This window comes from Carcharodon carcharias, chromosome 9 (genome assembly GCF_017639515.1).
Source record: "Carcharodon carcharias isolate sCarCar2 chromosome 9, sCarCar2.pri, whole genome shotgun sequence".
NCBI lineage: Eukaryota > Metazoa > Chordata > Chondrichthyes > Lamniformes > Lamnidae > Carcharodon > Carcharodon carcharias.
The window spans coordinates 141,002-158,411 of record NC_054475.1 but is presented as its reverse complement, the minus strand read 5'-3'; the positions used below and the strand labels follow the sequence as shown (position 1 = coordinate 158,411).

The window sequence follows — 17,410 nt, the reverse complement described above, 5'->3', positions numbered from 1 at the left end:
CGCCTCTATCTGATTAAGTCCAGGTGGCAGGCTCGTGGAAGACCTTCCCTCTGGACTCGAATTGAGGGCTAAAAGTGGTCCATTAAAGCCCACTTAAGCGCTTCATGCTGCAATCACTGGTATTCAAACAGTGCCAGGCAGGGGCATTGCCAAGTGGGGAAACTGAAAAGCAAACCCTGTTGGTGTTGCTGGCAGGATCCTGCAAGTTTCCCTTGTTCAAAGGCACTCAGTGCCTGATGAAGGGACCTGCACCAGGAAGGGGAAATGCACTGAGACTAGCCCCTGCCTTTTCTTCTCATCCCCTCACTCGTCTCCCATCGATCACCTTCCTGTAATGCCCATCCCGCCAATATTCACCTGTGGTCCCTCCTTAACCCTTGGACTCTGATGGGTGCAGTACTGGCAGTAGCCACTGTTCCATGTGGCGCTAACAAGTCAGGGGGAGCTGCCAGTCACCGATTGACCGACAGCTCTTAGCAGGGGCGGTTTCTGCACCCGGAGTCCTAAGTATTGGGGAAGGCTCGACACCAGCTAATTAGGTGCCTGATGGGCACTTAATTCCAGTGGAACTTGCCAAATGGGAGCAAAGCTGGATTCTCAGCAATTCTCCAGCTGCTGAGCAAGAACCCCGATGCTCACGTTCAATTCAGCTTGTGGTGGTTATTTTATTCGAGTACAATTCCAGCTAAATGGGAGGTCAAATCCCACCACGTCAGTTTGAGAATTTCAATTTGATTTAAACATTGAAGTGAATGAAAATCAGGAGAGAGATTTAACTTCAATATTGAGCCAAAATTGAAATTAATGAAAATCGAAAGCGATTTTATAACAGGCCCGACTGAATCAATATCACTTGTGCTATACAATCATCCAAAGCCCAAGATCCCCCCTTAAGTCTCGTCAGCAACAGTGAAACAAATTGACCGAAAATCAACTTGAAGACCTCAGATGACTGGGATTTGCTAATATCCGGCAGATTCCACTTGGTTGCACCATTTTCATTTGTCGAATTCATTCAAAATCAGTGTAACTGGCTCAACAGATGGTGGAACATTAAGCACACAAATTATATTCAGCATAAATGAACAGTTTGTGATCCTGTACGCTAATTTAAAAACATTGTGCTAGAATCCAGTCCAAGCCACAATACTGCTCACACCCCAGGATGAAATAATCACCACTGGGAATTTTCATGGATTGTGCTCATTGACAAGTCTTTGGGGAGCCTTGGAAAATCAAACATTTTGTGTTTGACAATAGTCAGGAAGTGTTTAAACCTTTTGAATATATACCTTTTAATTTACTTGGAAATTGACCATTGCACCCCAAATATAACTAGAAGGTTGCTCAATATGTTTATGCAAATCATTTTCAGTAATTTATAATAGGCTTATCATAAGTGGTGGGTTGTCACTATAATTAAAATACGATTTTTAAAGTGATAAACTGTTTTTAAGCTGTATTAATCAACTCCACAATCCTGCCATTCACAAATGTATCAAGGAATATTTCTTTCAAGCCTTTAATAGAAAATTCACATCTTTACACTGCTCAGTTGTGCTGGTTCATGATACCCTTTGCATTTGGTGATATGCAAATAAATCTGAGCAGAGGTTTGAGGAGAAAACAACATTTCATAACATTAATACAAATTTGGGCACAATTTGCAACAAATCATTATTGTGCTCAAAGCAGAAAATCTTCCCCATAGTTATTTCACTTGACCCTGTTAAAATCCTGTGAGTGACCACACTGGAACTACTTTGTGCTCTGAGCAGTTCAATCATCATCCTCAACATATCTGATTCATTCGCTCTTAGCAAACCTCAGCTGCTTAGATTTGACATTGTCTCATTAGAGTTCCAAAATGAGCTTCTATAGTTTTCTTCCTCAGCTTCATGCACTGAGTCTTCAGCCCTGAGACAGACCAGGAGGTTCTCCAGCTTCAGCAGGTCCTTCCTTGTTTTATTGTTAGAACCTTGTAAGATGTGTGCAGGAGATAACCTGCCAGATTGGTTGGTTTAAGACCATAAGGTGATAAGAAATAGTTAATAATACTTCAGTTTATTTACACACAAATTAATGCAAGGAGATTTGAAAGGGAATAAGCAGGAACAATGAAGATAATTCAGGCCTTTCACAATTCAAGGCCATGGAGAGACTGTCTCTGGAAATCTGATTAGCTTTCTTCAGTCTAATTGGAATTTTCAAGGTTTGACAAGAGTGGCAATATTAATCTCAGCAAATTGTTCATGAGAATGAAAGTTTCAAATTGCAGAAAACACAAATTTAAATGAAGGAGGTTTATGGGAAGAAGAGAACTCTCACAGGAGTTTCCCAACCAAAACATAACCAAAGTGTGAAATAAATGACCAAGGAAATCCATTGAAGTGGATGCAGTAAGAGGATTCAAGTCACAATTAAGAGCGGAAACGTCCCAGATTTGCACTAAGTTCGCTTGCGGTCAGGTAAAGTGGTGTTCAGCCCTCCAGGCCTGTTTTCACGCTGTGTCGTTCCAAACCTGCGACATTATTTATGTATTCCCAGGAAACAAGCTGCTTCAATGGTGAGCAAGCTCTCATTCGCCTACCACGCCATCATCTCGATGCTTCACCACACCGAGCACCATATTTGAATCCAGCCGCACGCACCATATCTCAGTATTTCCAGCCCACAACTGCTGTAGGGAAGATGTCCACGAAAGTTAAGGAGACTGCGGCCTCCAGGTTTAGCAGCGTGTCACTGGAATGTCTTTTGGATGCCGTGGGGGTCTGTCACGGTGTCCTCTACCTCCGCTTTTGCCACAGGAGGGGCAGCATTGTTACCTACGAGGCTTGGGATGCAGTGGCAGCAGTGGTCATTGCTAATGCCCTCATCCATTCCGCCAGGGTAACTCACTCTCCTCATCACTCCCAACTGACACTCACAAACCCATCACACATCCACAGGGATCTCACATCTCAGGGGACAACACCATTAACTCTCACACACATCCTCCCATCTCCATCAGGCTCATATCCTCTGGAGCTCACATCTTCATTCCTATCCATAGCGCCACTCAGCAGACAAACATCCCACTCAGTGCCATGTGTCCTGCTCACACTCTCTCCATCTGTTTCCATGCAGGAGAAGCCGGCTCACATCAGCAGGGAGAGGTCCCAGACCAGGGGTGGAATGGCCCACATTGAGGAGTGTGCCATCCTGCTGACTGGTGAGGATGTGAACCCTGCCCACCGATGGTGAGGTTGAAGCAAACACCTGATGATCCTGCACCACATCACCCCCTCCCTCAACGCAACTGTGAGTGCTCTCTCTCCTGCTTTTGACTCTGCTTCCATGTACTCATTCTCTCTACTTTGGTTCACAGGGAGCTCTGCCAAGGGACCGATACCCTCAGCCAGCCAGTCCCTCAGCTTCATTCATGTCCTCACCTGCAGCCAAGAGGGCTTTTCCTCCAGTGAAGAGCTGGAAATAAGCAGCCCGGAAGACCTGTCACCGCAGAGGGAGCAGTCGACCCACGAGTGATTCGGAAGGGAAAAGCCTGTGTGGGGCAGGGCCTTTAGGAGGCTCATGCAAGCCCTTGCCTTAATGTCCCGAGCATTATGAATGCTGCCTGGAGGGGTTTGCTTTCATTTGTCCATCTGAGCTGACCTGCATCTCCACCCACCCACTGATCACACCCCCATGCAGCATCTGATCTCGCCCACCATGACTCTCATTTCACTTTTGATTTAGAGAGCATGCTGCTCATTCAGTTTTACTTTCGCTCCCAACATCAATTACCACCTCCCCTCCGTGACCTTTCCAGCCACAACCCCTTTCCTTTGGGGATGTCCAGGTGAACGTGCACATTCCCTTCCTTCCCAAAACCCCACCCCCATCCACATTAGCCTCCCCGACCTCCTCCTTCCCACCCCCAGGGTCTGTGTTTGCATCTGACTCCCCACCAACCACCCTCGTTGTCCCCTCTATCGCTACCGTCACACCCTCACCCTCTCACCTTACCGCCTCACTCTGCCTACGGTCATTCTCAATCTTCCTCCATACCACACCCACACTTAGTTCACTGCTCAGGAGGCAGACATGGACCTATCTGACCCCTCCCATGCACGTTCACCTGCACATACCCACCTCATCCATAAACATTCCTCCCATAAACTGTCCCCCCCACCCCCAGAACCCCTCCTGCCCTCTCTTCCCTACTCCTTCCTCCACCCTTTCCACTTCCCCCACCCTTTCTCCCTCCCCTTTCCACACCCCTTCCTCCCCCTGGACATTCTCACCATCTACCAATCCCTTCCTCCCCCTGGGCATCTCTCCCCGCACCCCATCTTCCCCTAGATGCCCTCCCATCTCCGCACTCTTTCCCTTGCACATTCCACCCCCCTTAAGCCTACCTCCCTAGTTGCCGTTGTCTCCGCTTGCCGTCCTCCTCCTATTCTCCCTCCCTCCCACCAACCTCTCTCCCGATATCTTCATTCCCCCCTCCGAACCTCAGCCCATCCTGACAACTGCATTCCCACTCTCCCAGCCGCCCCCCCATCCTGACATTTCTTCTTTTCCCAGCTGATCCTAGCCCTTCCTCTCCCACCCCCTCGACCATCATCCATTGTATGCATCAATGGTGGCTGACCAACTTCAGTGAGCTGCTTTGCAGCAGAGCCATGTCCATGAGAATCAACCCAGCATGGCATGGATGTTCCTCCAGTGTGCCATTGATATCAGTCTCCAGCATCTTCTGTTCCTTGGATATCCGCGTAGTGCGCCAAGCCTTGGCAGGTAAATCTCGACATCTGCTGGTCACGGTTGTCACGATGTGTTCAATGCCGGCGTGTTTTCCCCCCGACGTGGATGGACGATCCTGCAGGGTGGACGATCCTGGCGGGCAGGCCTAATAATGATATGCTGCTATATTACAATGAGGTTCCCAACGTCCAATGGCAGGAATGCAGCCCGCTCTTGGCAGGCTGAGCAGACGATCGTGAACTGGTTTCACACCATCGTGAAACTAATCTCACCATATTGTCCGCTCACATCACTGAATGAACACACCCGAAGCCAACAGGCATGGAAAATCCCAGCCTAACCATGTGTATTGGGAGAGGAGATTGAGTGAGATGGTAAGAATCTCTGAAGGTTAGGATGACAGGTTTATACAGCCCAGGTGACATTTCCAGTTTCCAAACATGGGTGTTTTCTTAACCATCAGCTCTGGGATTTCCATCTCCCATCCTGCAAGGTGGGAACAGACTTTCCAGTTTCTGTCAGTTGTTCAGGTTCCTCTAAATAAGGGTGGGAAGGGTTAATATTTATCTTCAATGCAAATTAAAACATGCAAATTAATATTAATTGACAAAAGATTGTGGGAGATGTAAACCCAAATTCTCTTATTGTGCGTAACTCTCTGACAGGAGCATTGAAGACAAACAATTTACTTTGAAGATAAATGCAAAAGTTTCCCTGTGAACATAAGTAAAAATGCCCTTAGGACCCCAGCAAATGTTTATTCCCATCAGGCCCAAGGATTCAGGAACGTTTGTTGTGTGTTTCTTTTTTCCAGTTTTGTCACCTTTATTATCTTTAATATTTCAAATAACTACAATACTTTCTTTGCATTTTAGTCTCCTCCTACACACTGCTTTGCTACTACTTAGAATGGTCCCCATACAGATTTAAAGATATTAAGTTCTACCCAGAAAATATTGACGCTTGCCTGTGCACCCACCTGGTTTATTCCCATGCCAATACCACAGATGACATCTCTCAATGGGCAGATGAACCTATGTACAAGAGCTTTAATGACCTGAAAGATGAGTAAGTCATATCATTCTCTCTGGGTGGCATTAGTGACACATTTCAGATCCATTTTACAATTTACAGTTATTCTCAATTTAGCTTATTTAAAGAATTCTGTAACCAAGTGATCATTGACATAATTGATGTTTATTCTTTATGTAGGTATAGAAATGAAATGTAAAGTAAGTATGCTCCTCCCTTATTCACTGTAATACCAACGCTCATGGTTTCTATAATTTTTCTTAACAGAAATAAGAATCTGAAAACACTTTTAGGGTTTGGAGGTTGGAATTTTGGAACAAGAAGGTAAAATCTATAAATACCCCAAATTGTTTTACTCCCAAAGTTAGTCTTTGTAAATATCAGTGTAAATATTTCTGTGATTTTTTTGGTAAAATTAAATTGGTCATTTTCAATTATGCAAAAGAACTGGCAACAGACACTTAGCTTCTTGAGTTTGAGGCTTCTTATCAGATTTCCCTTTAGATGCTGAGAAATGTAGCTTGCCCTGTCAGACAGACAATCCAAAAATATGGTGACTTTAGGAGAAATTGAAATCAAAGTTATTGGTTCCCCACTGCTGAATGGGGAAGATTGGACACTCCGAAGGGGCATTATGAAATTACAAATTTACTATCACTGGGGATCTGTGTTCATCGTCTGTCAGTGACTATGTGGATGGGACAAGGAGCATCATCTGTCCTGATTGACATTCCAGTTAATTAATGGAGAATTTCCTCCCACACTTTCATTGTATTTCACAACTGCACAAGATGTTTAAAGAGGAAGAAGGACATCCTTAGTGTATTCATACAGGAAAGCCTTAAAGTTTCACATTGCTATATCTGATCGCTTCTTAAAAGCTTTTAATATTTCATATCCACCTTGCCTTACACGGTAACAGTATCTCCATTTTAAAATAGTATTTGTGGAATGCTGTGCATGTGGAAATCTCTGTATAAATACAAGTGATTTCTTCATTCCTTTTCCTCAAAGCCCATTCCACAGTTTGATTACTCTTTATGCAAAGAAAAATACAAAGGATCTGATTTCTGAGGGAATTGTTGACATTTTGCACAGTGTCACACAAACAGAAAAGCTGTGCGAAGCTGCTGGTGGCAAGCAATGAATGAACAGGGTTTCTTTTCCTTCATAGTCTCTCCACCTGTATGAAATTTATAGAACATGTACTGATCTGACAATGTGCAATAATTGACTTTTACATTACATGGAAGGAAAATAGCAGGATTTAAGAGTTCTCCATGAAATAACCTGTATTTGTAAATCTCGGGCTGCATCTTACCAATGTCGGGCGGGAGTGGGCTGGGATGGGGGAGGCGTGGAGCCGATTGCCGCCCGTGATTGGCTGCGCGCTGCCACCTTATATGGGCGGGGCCAATTAAGGCCCACCCAGCGTCACGCACGGCCGGTAGTGCTCAGCACAATCTCCCTGAGGCACGGAGCTACATTAGGGAGATTAAGTTGATAATGAAAATTATCAATAAATGATCTAATAAATTGTTTAAACATATCCCCTCATGTGACAGTGTCACATCAGCTGGGACATGCTTGTGCAATTGGCAATATGTATTTAATAATTTTATTAAACCTTCAGGAAACCTCATCCCGCCTGTGGGAATGAAGACCTCTTGGGTTCTTCGCCTGCCACCAACCTTAAGGTTGGACAGGCAACCCAGTTAATGAGCAGAATTACTTTCCTAATGGCTTTAATAGGCCTTTGACAGTGAGGCTGGTCGCACAGCCACCTCTGACGCATGCCCGCTGAACGCAGTATCGAAATGATGCGCAATGATGTCAGGGCGAACGCCCAATGTCATCTCGCGACATTTTACGCGTTGGCGTGTAGGGTCCCATCCCCGCCCACAGACAGCAATATTCTGGCCCTCCTTTCACAACATCAGGACATCCTAAATGTGTTATAGCCAATGAGTACGTGTTAATTGTAGTTACTGTTGCAATGTAGTGAACACAATAGCCAGTTTCTGCAGAGCACATTGACCAGTCAACCTGTTTTATTCATGTTGGTTGAGCGATAAAGAATGAGTGAGACGCTGGCACGATTTCCTCTGCTATTGTTTAAATGTGCTCCATTGGATTTTTTAGCATCCACCTGAGAGATCAGACAGGGCTTTCATTTGATGGCTTATCCAAAAGACTGTCTGTACGATCTTCTGGTCCTGGTGGGTTTTACCGGTGTCGATGAAGCCAATAGACTTTTGACTGCCACGTCACATGCTCTGCAGAGGGGACCGATGTAGCAGGTCCGGTAAATCCTGAGCTGCTGAGAGGGTCTTTGAGCCAGGTACTCGACTCAAGTCCTGAGGACACCACGGAAGAGGAATCCGCAGGCACCAGTATTGAAGACCCATCACAGCTCTCAGCCGTACCCTCCACCAGCACAGAGACACACTCCTCAGTAAATCCTGCATTTAGCCACAATAATAAGATGCAAATTTATTAAAATGAAGTTCCCAATGTTTGTAGGTGGGAAACAAGGCCCACCATTGGCAGGCAGAGGGGCCAAACACATCCTGGATTTACGTTGTCAGGAAACATGACTAGGGCTTTCTCTGATCTTGTCACTGAACATGCCTCACGATCAGGGGCAGAATATCCCAGCTACCTCTTTCACTCTTTACATTGTATTTCTGTAACTCCCTTTTTACAATTCCTGATTCTACTCAAATCCAACTCCCACTCTCCCCCTCCCTCAGTCACAGTGCTGGGCATTCAAACTCCATCAGTATTCTCAGTGCTTAGGGAAGATCATTTGGAGACACGAGGGTTTTCTTCTGCATCGGTAGGACATCAGGATCTGCAGAATAGGACAACATTTTATCAGCATCGCTGTCAGCGAAGCTGGGAACTGGAGTGCAGATTTCAGAATGACTAAACTGCAGGAACTACAAAGGCTTTTCAATGAAAGACTGATTCAAACGAGAAGGCTGAAGAGAATTGATCTTTCGACCCTCTGGAATGAGAAGAGAAGACATCAGGACACTCTGAGGAACCTGCTGCTCCTTCAAAGGGCTCTGGGAAGAAGCTTCAGAAGAGGAATGTTCTTCAGCTCTTTGGAAGACTGTCACAGCTGTATCATCAGCAGCTGTATCATCAACAGCTAAATCATCAACAGCTGTATCATCAACAGCTGTATCAAAGAGTGAAAAGGCATTGGAGACCTGAGATTTCAATGAATTTAGACAATAAATGGACACATGACAAAATTCCAGTCAGTCTTTCAGGAAAAGAAGAAGAGATGGTTTCCCAATGATATTTCAGAAGGAATGTTTGCTTTGTGTCGACAGTGGTAAGAGAGCCACACATTTCTTTGTGTGAGGCTGCTCCATCCTGGGCAATGAGAAGAATTGCTGAAGATATGGAGACAAGACAGCAGCTTCTTCTGCACTGGGACAAATTTTGATGTCAAAATTAAGACAAATTTCATCTAGATGAATAACTCAGAGGCAAGCTTGCTGCATAGGATTCCACAGTTTCAGAAATGCTAAAGATTCTGCTGCAACCTCTGTGCTGTCATCCAGCTCTAAAGAGAAGAAGCCTGTCAGCTGGGACTGAAGTGTTGGTGCCCATTGACTTTCACCCTGGGAAGGACCCAGTTTCCTAACAGGGTGATCATCTATGGACTCTAACTTGAAATCAAACAAAGCATTTTCTGTAGAAGAATCTTCATGAACAACAGGTGATAACGTAGGCAATATATCAGCAGATATAGTGGGACTAAGATCTGAATGCTGCTCAGCAACTAAAAGCACAGCTGATTCTTCTAAAAAGATAACAGAGACATCATAAGCTGCACCCAACAATGGGAGAGATGAATCATTTTCCAGGACCCCAACCTCCAATAGGCCGCTCAGTACTGCAAGGGATTCTTCCTCATCATTCTCTAGGAAGAGCCAATTCAACTCCAGCAGGTCTTCATGGTCACTGTCTGCTGCAGTGCCCTTCTGTATCCTCCACCTCTGACCTTACTCTATGAAGGACTGAGGGATCCATAACTTCCTTGTCTGCCCTGGGTCTAGTGGATGGTGTCTCTGTAAAAGAAAGGAACTTACTGCTGAGAGTATAAATGTCCTCAGCTTCTGAAGGCTGAATTTCCACTGATTCTAAGTAAAACGTTGAAGATATTTGCATGAAGGACAGTGAGTGGATCAAAAGGTAAGCATCACCTGACTTTTCTAGGGTTCCTAGGAGTATGTCAACATCGCCACTCAATAAGGATATACATTGCTTGTGAAGAACATAGAGAGAATCAACAATCTTTTACCTGTTGTAGCTGAAAGGAGCAATAATCATGCCTTTGTTTGGAGTCAATGCCACCTGACCTTGTAACATGATATCTAATCGATAAAGGGCATTGGCTGAAGTCAGCCGAGGTTATCACTAATATGTTGTCAGCAGTTCCAGTATCAAATTTTTAAAAAAAGTATCAAAGCCTTGAACTTGTAACTGAGCAGCAATCTGGGTTAAGGCAATCTACTTCCCCCAGGAATTCTGTGGGCTCATCATTTTCCGGATACTGCATTTGTTGGAAAGAAAGTGATTCATAAATACTCGCTGGTCTGTAACTTTGATTTAAATTACTGGATTTGCAGAAATGCTGGAGATGTCCAGTTTTGTCATACTGGAAACATTCCACGCCCCCCTGTTAGACAGTCTATACTTGTTTGTCACACCAACAACCTTTTATGCCTTTTTATACAGTTTGGCGGACTTCCTTGTGTGCGGGGCTCACCGCCTGTGGGCCTACAAAGTCAACGGAGTCATATAAAACCTCAGAATTGCAACCAATTAAAGCCCGATTTGACAGTCTGAGTTTGAGCCACATCGTACACTTGTACTGCTTGCTCAGTAACGGGATTGTGTGGTGCACAAGGACTTAGTAATGGAATCAATAATCTGCAGTGAAGTCATATACACCCTGCCTTAGGAGAATGTCACCTGCTACTGGACCTACTGTATAAAAAAGGAAGCTAACTTGGAGCTTAGCCTTTATTTCACGAAGACCTGATGCTGCTCAGTACCATAGAACATGACATTTCCATAACTCCCACTGCTGGCCCCTCTGTGGGTCCTTGAGGCAGTCAAATGGGTGGGGTAAGGGCTGAGGTCTGATCATCGTTACCTCTCTCCAGTGTGCCCCCTTCTGCAGGGCAAAATTTCTCAATCTGCTTTCAAAGGTTGCTTCACTCTGTGGTTCCTCCAATAACACCACTGCCTCTTTTACATTGGTGTCTCCACCACTACCACAATATTCTGAGATTGGGTCCTTCAGTCTTGGACTCTAGGCATAACACTTGGATCTTAGGCAGACTGCAGACATCCTCCGGTATCTGCTTAACACTTGTTTATCAGGATAACTCGTAAACAGATTACAGAGGAGGCATGTAGCTCTTAGGCAAGATTACAACTTCTCTCTCTCTCTCAAAAAAGAGAGAGAGTGAGTGAGTGAGTGAGAGAGCCTAACACATGACTGACTAGCATTTGGGATGCATCGTCATTTACATCACACATTAGCATATTCCAGCAGTTAACCCACTATACTACATAGAGTGAAGATTAGAATGAGCATGTTAAGTGTTCAATGAAACAGTGCTAGCCAGAAATACTGGCCTGATTCTGGAAAGGAGATTTATTGATTTGAGATTTATTGCTTTCTCTCTCTAAATTCTCTTCTGATGATTAGATTTAGCAGCTTGGCAGCTACACAGGAAACTCGAGCAACATTCATCAATGCTTCAATTACCTTTCTGCGGAAGCACAGATTTGACGGTTTAGACCTGGACTGGAGGTTTCCTGTCTATCGAGGCAATTCACCAGAAGAAAAACGACATTTCACACTCTTGGTGAAGGTGAAACATCTAAAGCTATCATCTTTAATGTAACATCTTCGAAAAACATTGAGGCCAGAATCTTCGGGTCGTGAGTAGGAGCGGGTCCCACTCACCGACGTGTAAAATGATGCGTGGTCACATTGCACATGTGTCCCGATGTCACTGTGCGCCATTCTGATTTTCAGTTCGGTGGCCGCACACCGGACTTGGCTGCGCGCCCGCCAACCTCTCAAAGGCCTGTTAAGGCCATTTAAAAACTAATTAAAATACTTACCGGAGCTGCCTGTCCAACCTTAATGTTGGGAGGCAGGTAAAGAGCCCAGGTGTCCTTCGTATATATCACGGGCTGGATGAGGTTTCATGAAGTGTTTATAAATTGAATAAAAGTTTTTATTAAAGTTCATTGACATGTCCCAGCTCGTGTCACATGATGGGACATGTCAAAATATCTTTTTTCTTTATTAAAATTTTTGATAATCAAACTAGACACTGATGGTGCACAAGATGCACCAGGAGATAGAAAAGATGTGTAAGAAAGGCAAGGTTACAGTGATCATGGGGGATTTCAATATGCAGGTAGACTGGGAAAATCAGGTTGGTAGTGGATCCCAAGAAAAGGAATTTGTGGAATGTCTACGAGATGGCTTTTTGGAGCAGCTTGTAGTGAAGCCCACTAGGGAACAGGCAATTCTAGATTTAGTGATGTGTAATGAGGCAGATTTGATAAGGGAGCTTAAGGTGAAGGAAACCTTAGGAGGAAGTGACCATAATATGATAGAATTTACCCTGCAATTTGAGAGGAAAAAGCTGGAATCAGATGTTACGGTATTACAGTTGAATAAAGGCAACTACAGAGGCATGAGGGAGGAGCTGGCCATAATTGACTGGGAGATGAGCCTAGCAGGAAAGACAGTGGAACATCAATGGCAGGAGTTTCTGGGAGTAATTTGGGAGACACAGCAAACATTCGTCCCTAGGAAGAAGAAGCATACTAAAGGGAGGACGAGGCAACCAAGGCTGACAAGGGAAGTCAGGGACAGCATAAAAGCTAAAGAGAAAGCATACAATGTGGTGAAGAGCAGTGAGAAACCAGGGGATTGGGAAGCCTACAAAGACCAACAGAGGACAACTAAAAAAGAAATAATGAGGGAGAAGATTAAATATGAGGGTAAACTAGCCAGTAATATAAAAGAAGATTGCAAGAGGTTTTTTTTAGATATATAAGGTGTAAGAGAGAGCCAAAAGTGGACATTGGGCCACTGGAAAATGATGCTGGAGAAGTAGTAGTGGGGAACAAAGAAATGGAGGAGAAACTGAATAGGTACTTTGCATCAGTCTTCACAGTGGAAGACACGAGTGACATCCCAAGAGTTTAAGAGAGTCGGGGGGCAGAGGTGAGTATGGTGGCCATTACCAAGGAGAAGGTGCTAGGAAAACTAAAAGATCTGAAGGTGGATAAATCACCTGGACCAGATGGATTACACCCCAGAGTTTTGAAGGAGATAGCTGAAGAGATAGTGGAGGCGTTAGTGGTGATCTTTCAGGAATCACTGGAGTCAGGGAGGGTCCCAGAGGACTGGAAAATCGCTAATGTTTAAGAAGGGAGTGAGGCAAAAGGCGGGAAATTACAGGCCGATTAGCCTGACCTCAGTCGTTGGTAAGATCTTAGAGTCCATTATTAAGGATGAGATTTCAGAACACTTGGAAGTGCATGGTAAAATTGGGCAAAGTCAGCATGGTTTCATCAAGGGGAGGTCATGCCTGACAAATCTGTTAGAATTCTTTGAGGAGGTAACGAGTAGGTTCGACGAAGGAGAGACAATGGAAGTTATGTACTTGGACTTCCAGAAGGCCTTTGACAAGGTGCCGCACAGGAGGCTGCTCAGTAAGATAAGAGCCCATGGTGTTAGAGGCAAGGTACTAGCATGGATAGAAGATTGGCTGTCTGGCAGGAGGCAGAGAGTGGGGATAAGGGGGTCCTTCTCAGGATGGCGGCTGGTGACTAGTGGAGTTCCGCAGGGGTCAGTGTTGGGACCACAATTTTTCACTTTATACATTAATGATCTAGATGAAGGAACTGAGGGCATCCTGGCTAAGTTTGCAGATGATACAAAGATAGGTAGAGGGACAGGTAGTATTGAGGAGGCGGGGAGGACGCAGAAGAATTTGGACAGGTTAGGAGAATGGGCAAAGAAGTGGCAGATGGAATACAATGTGGGGAAGTGTGAGGTCATGCACTTTGGTAGGAAGAATAGAGGCATGGACTATTTTCTAAATTTGGAGAGAATTCAGAAATCTGGAGTGCAAAGGGACTTGGGAGTCCTAGTCCAGGATTCTCTTAAAGTTAACTTGCAGGTTGATTCGGTAGTTAGGAAGGCAAATGCAATGTTGGCATTTATTTCGAGAGTACTAGAATATAAAAGCAGGGATATGCTGCTGAGGCTTTATAAGGCTCTGGTCAGCCCACATTTAGAATATTGTGAGCACTTTTGGGCCCCATTTCTCAGGAAGGATGTGCTGGCCCTGGAGAGGGTCCAGAGGAGGTTCACAAGAATGATCCCAGGAATGAAAAGCTTAACATATGAGGAACGTTTGAGGACACTGGGTCTATACTCCATGGAGTTTAGAAAGATGAGGGGGGATCTAATTGAAACTTACTGAATACTGAAAGGCCTGGATAGAGTGGACTTGGAGAAGATGTTTCCATTAGTAGGAGAGACTAGGAGCTGAGGGCACAGCCTCAGAGTAAAGGGGAGACCTTTTAGAACAGAGATGAGGAGAAACTTCTTTAGTCAGAGAGTGGGGAATCTATGGAATTCATTGCCACAGAAGGCTGTGGAGGCCAGGTCATTGAGTGTATTTAAGATCGAGATAGATAGGTTCTTGATTGGTAAGGGGATCAAAGGTTACTGGGAGAAGGCGGGAAAATGGTCTTACGGGTGCCCATCATGCTAGATGGGCCATAATTGGCCCACCTACGTAAAATGGCAGCGCCCTGTCGATTGTGGGCAGTGTTTGGCTGTGCACCCACCCGTGCCCGCTCCCGCTCTGCCCCCCTTGATATGGAGAAAATTCTCCCCTTAGAGATTATCTAAAATCAATAATGCATCTCCAATACCAGTGTAGGACACATGTTCATAACAATGATGGCTGGACAAGCACTGAAAGTGACTCCATCGTATTTAGTTTAACCAGAATCTCAGGGAAGTACACACAATATCATACACAATAAGTCCTATTCATATCTAATAACAGCGCTTTAAGAGTCACAGAATGTCCATGAATGTAGATTATCAGTTGGAGCTGTGACTACATGAATTATGTTCTGAAGCAAGTTTATCATCATTAACAATTGCTCATCCTTTGTAGGAATTGATGGAGGCCTTTACAGCAGAGGCACAGTCTTCTGGGAGGGACAGGCTCCTGCTAACAGCTCCTGTGGCTGTTAATAAATTGGCTGTCGATGTGGGATATGAGATAGCTGAGGTTTCACAGTGAGTACAGGAAGATTCAAACTTATAACATTTGGAAAAAGGTCTCATTCTGGATCATTTACAATTACAAACCAATTGAAAGAGTTTTATTCATCTTGTGAAGAACAGCTAAAGATTTGGAACATTGTTAATTTCTGCTGTGTTGACATAGAAACTCTTCCTAACTCCCAGTCATGGTCCAAACATCCACTTTAAATTGCATTCTTCCTCCTTCAATGCTCCTCAGAAACACGAGGAAATAATCAAGGATTCAAGCCAAGGGCCTGTTTTAATGACATTTCCTATAATATGAGTGAGCTGGCAACAAGCAGCCTCAGTGAAAGATCTCTGAATGAATTTTTACACAAAGTAGCTCCGGAAATAACACAACATTCTGTCTACAGAACAATATTTGTTATTTTGATTTTATTCAGTTTTATTCTGTCTGCTCAGCTCCCCAATTTCCTGCTTTAGCTGTAACTGCTGTCCAGATTCCCTGTGCTTCTCTGAATGAAGCAACATGGAGGCTGGAGGGTGGGGAATGAGGCCGCTTGATATTTCCCATTGTCTGAGATACTCTTCTCCAACCTAGTGAACACCCTTTAGCCTATTTTGATCCCTTCCCTCCACCTCACCCCCACTAGGGCTATTTGTCCCTTGCTCGTCCTGCTTTCTACCCTTAACGTCACATATTAGCACATTCCTTACATAATATCACCACCGTCAACACCTCTTTGTCCTTTGCTCTATGAAATCTTTTGGCTATCTCCACCTATCACTGGCCCTCTATCCAGCCCTACCTGTTCCCCCCCCCACGCTCCGCCCCTCTTAAACCAACTTATATTTCACCTCTTTTCTATTTTTCCTTAGTTCTGTTGAAGAGTCATACGGACTCGAAACGTTAACTGTATCCCTCTCCACAGATGCTGCCAGACCTGCTGAGTTTTTCCAGGTATTTTTATTTTTGTTTTGGATTTCCAGCATCCGTAGTTTTTTGCTTTTATCTTCATGGACACCGCCATCTGGTGGCTTAATGAGAAACAAAGAAACTCTGTTATTTAGAGAGAAACAGAGTTAACATTTCGAGTCTGTAACCTTTCTTCAGAGCACCTTCCACAGATGCTGCCAGACCTGCTGAGTTTTTCCAGCATTTTCAGTTTTTATTTCAGATTTGCAGCATCCGCAGTGTTTTGCTTTTATCGATCAACAAAAGTTACCTTCGCTCCAATACTCAGAGGTAGGTTGCAAATCTGGAGTTCTGACTAAAATCATTGTTTCACTATTGGGGCCGCTGCCACAGTAAAATACATATAATTAACTATTAAAAAGAATGTTGAATTGTAATGCTTCATGTCGTTTTTTTCAAACAGATACCTAGATTTTATCTCCCTCATGACATTTAATTTTCATGGGGTGTGGAATAATTTCACTGGACACCATAGCCCCCTGTATCGTGGCTCCGCTGATCTTGGCCTCCAAATTTACTTTCATATCGTAAGTCTGCCTGCTAAAAATTGATATCTATATCTTGTTATTTATATTATCATGTTAACATTTACCAATAGATTGTAAGAAAACATTTTTAGTTAGAAAAACCTCAATAAAAATCTCAAGCTAAATTATCTTGCAGGATTATATTTTAAAATACTGGAGAGACAAAGGTGCACCATCAGAGAAACTACTTGTTGCATTTCCAGCATATGGAAATACCTACACCCTTAAAACCTCCCAAACAGGTGTTGGTGCTCCAGTTTCTGGAGGTGGTGAACCTGGTCCATACACCCATAGACGTGGATTCTTGGCGTACCATGAGGTAATTATGCTGGAAATGTTATTATGTTATCACATGACAATTTCTCTAAAGTTGATCTTAAGTGGAAAGTGATCAGGAATAAATTGTTTCAAAACATTGTGGTAAAATTTCCTTGGTGGTTCTGTTAGAAATTAGAAATATTGGGCAGAATTGTCCCCTCGGATGGTATGTGGGCCCCACCGGCTCGGTGGCTGGTGAACAGCCGATCGCCGCCGAAACGGGGCCCGCCGCCATTTTGAGTGGGCGGGCCAATGAAGGCCCACCTAGCGGCCTGCCTGATGGGAAGCGCTATGTGCTTCCTGTGTGGGGGTGGGGAGGGAATCCCCATCTGTCAAAGTGCGATCTTTCACGCATGTGCACATTGCTCCTGAGGCAAAGTCCTGTCTCAGAGAGTTTACTGATAGGTAAGAAAGGTCAAAACATAGAGAAATAGAGATGCAATGGAGGCCCTAATATTC

The 17,410-nt window shown here is 44.3% G+C and overlaps 1 protein-coding gene across 1 annotated transcript in view; it reads left to right on the top strand.

The window, feature by feature from the left end:
* Positions 1–17,410, top strand: part of LOC121282116 (acidic mammalian chitinase-like) — a 53,330-nt gene that overhangs the window by 27,398 nt on the left and 8,522 nt on the right. The window contains exons 4-9 of the mRNA XM_041195601.1: positions 5,622–5,814; positions 6,046–6,102; positions 11,519–11,684; positions 15,036–15,160; positions 16,510–16,633; positions 16,770–16,952. Coding sequence (XP_041051535.1) covers positions 5,622–5,814; positions 6,046–6,102; positions 11,519–11,684; positions 15,036–15,160; positions 16,510–16,633; positions 16,770–16,952 — 848 coding nt within the window. The remainder of the gene's footprint in view (positions 1–5,621; positions 5,815–6,045; positions 6,103–11,518; positions 11,685–15,035; positions 15,161–16,509; positions 16,634–16,769; positions 16,953–17,410) is intronic.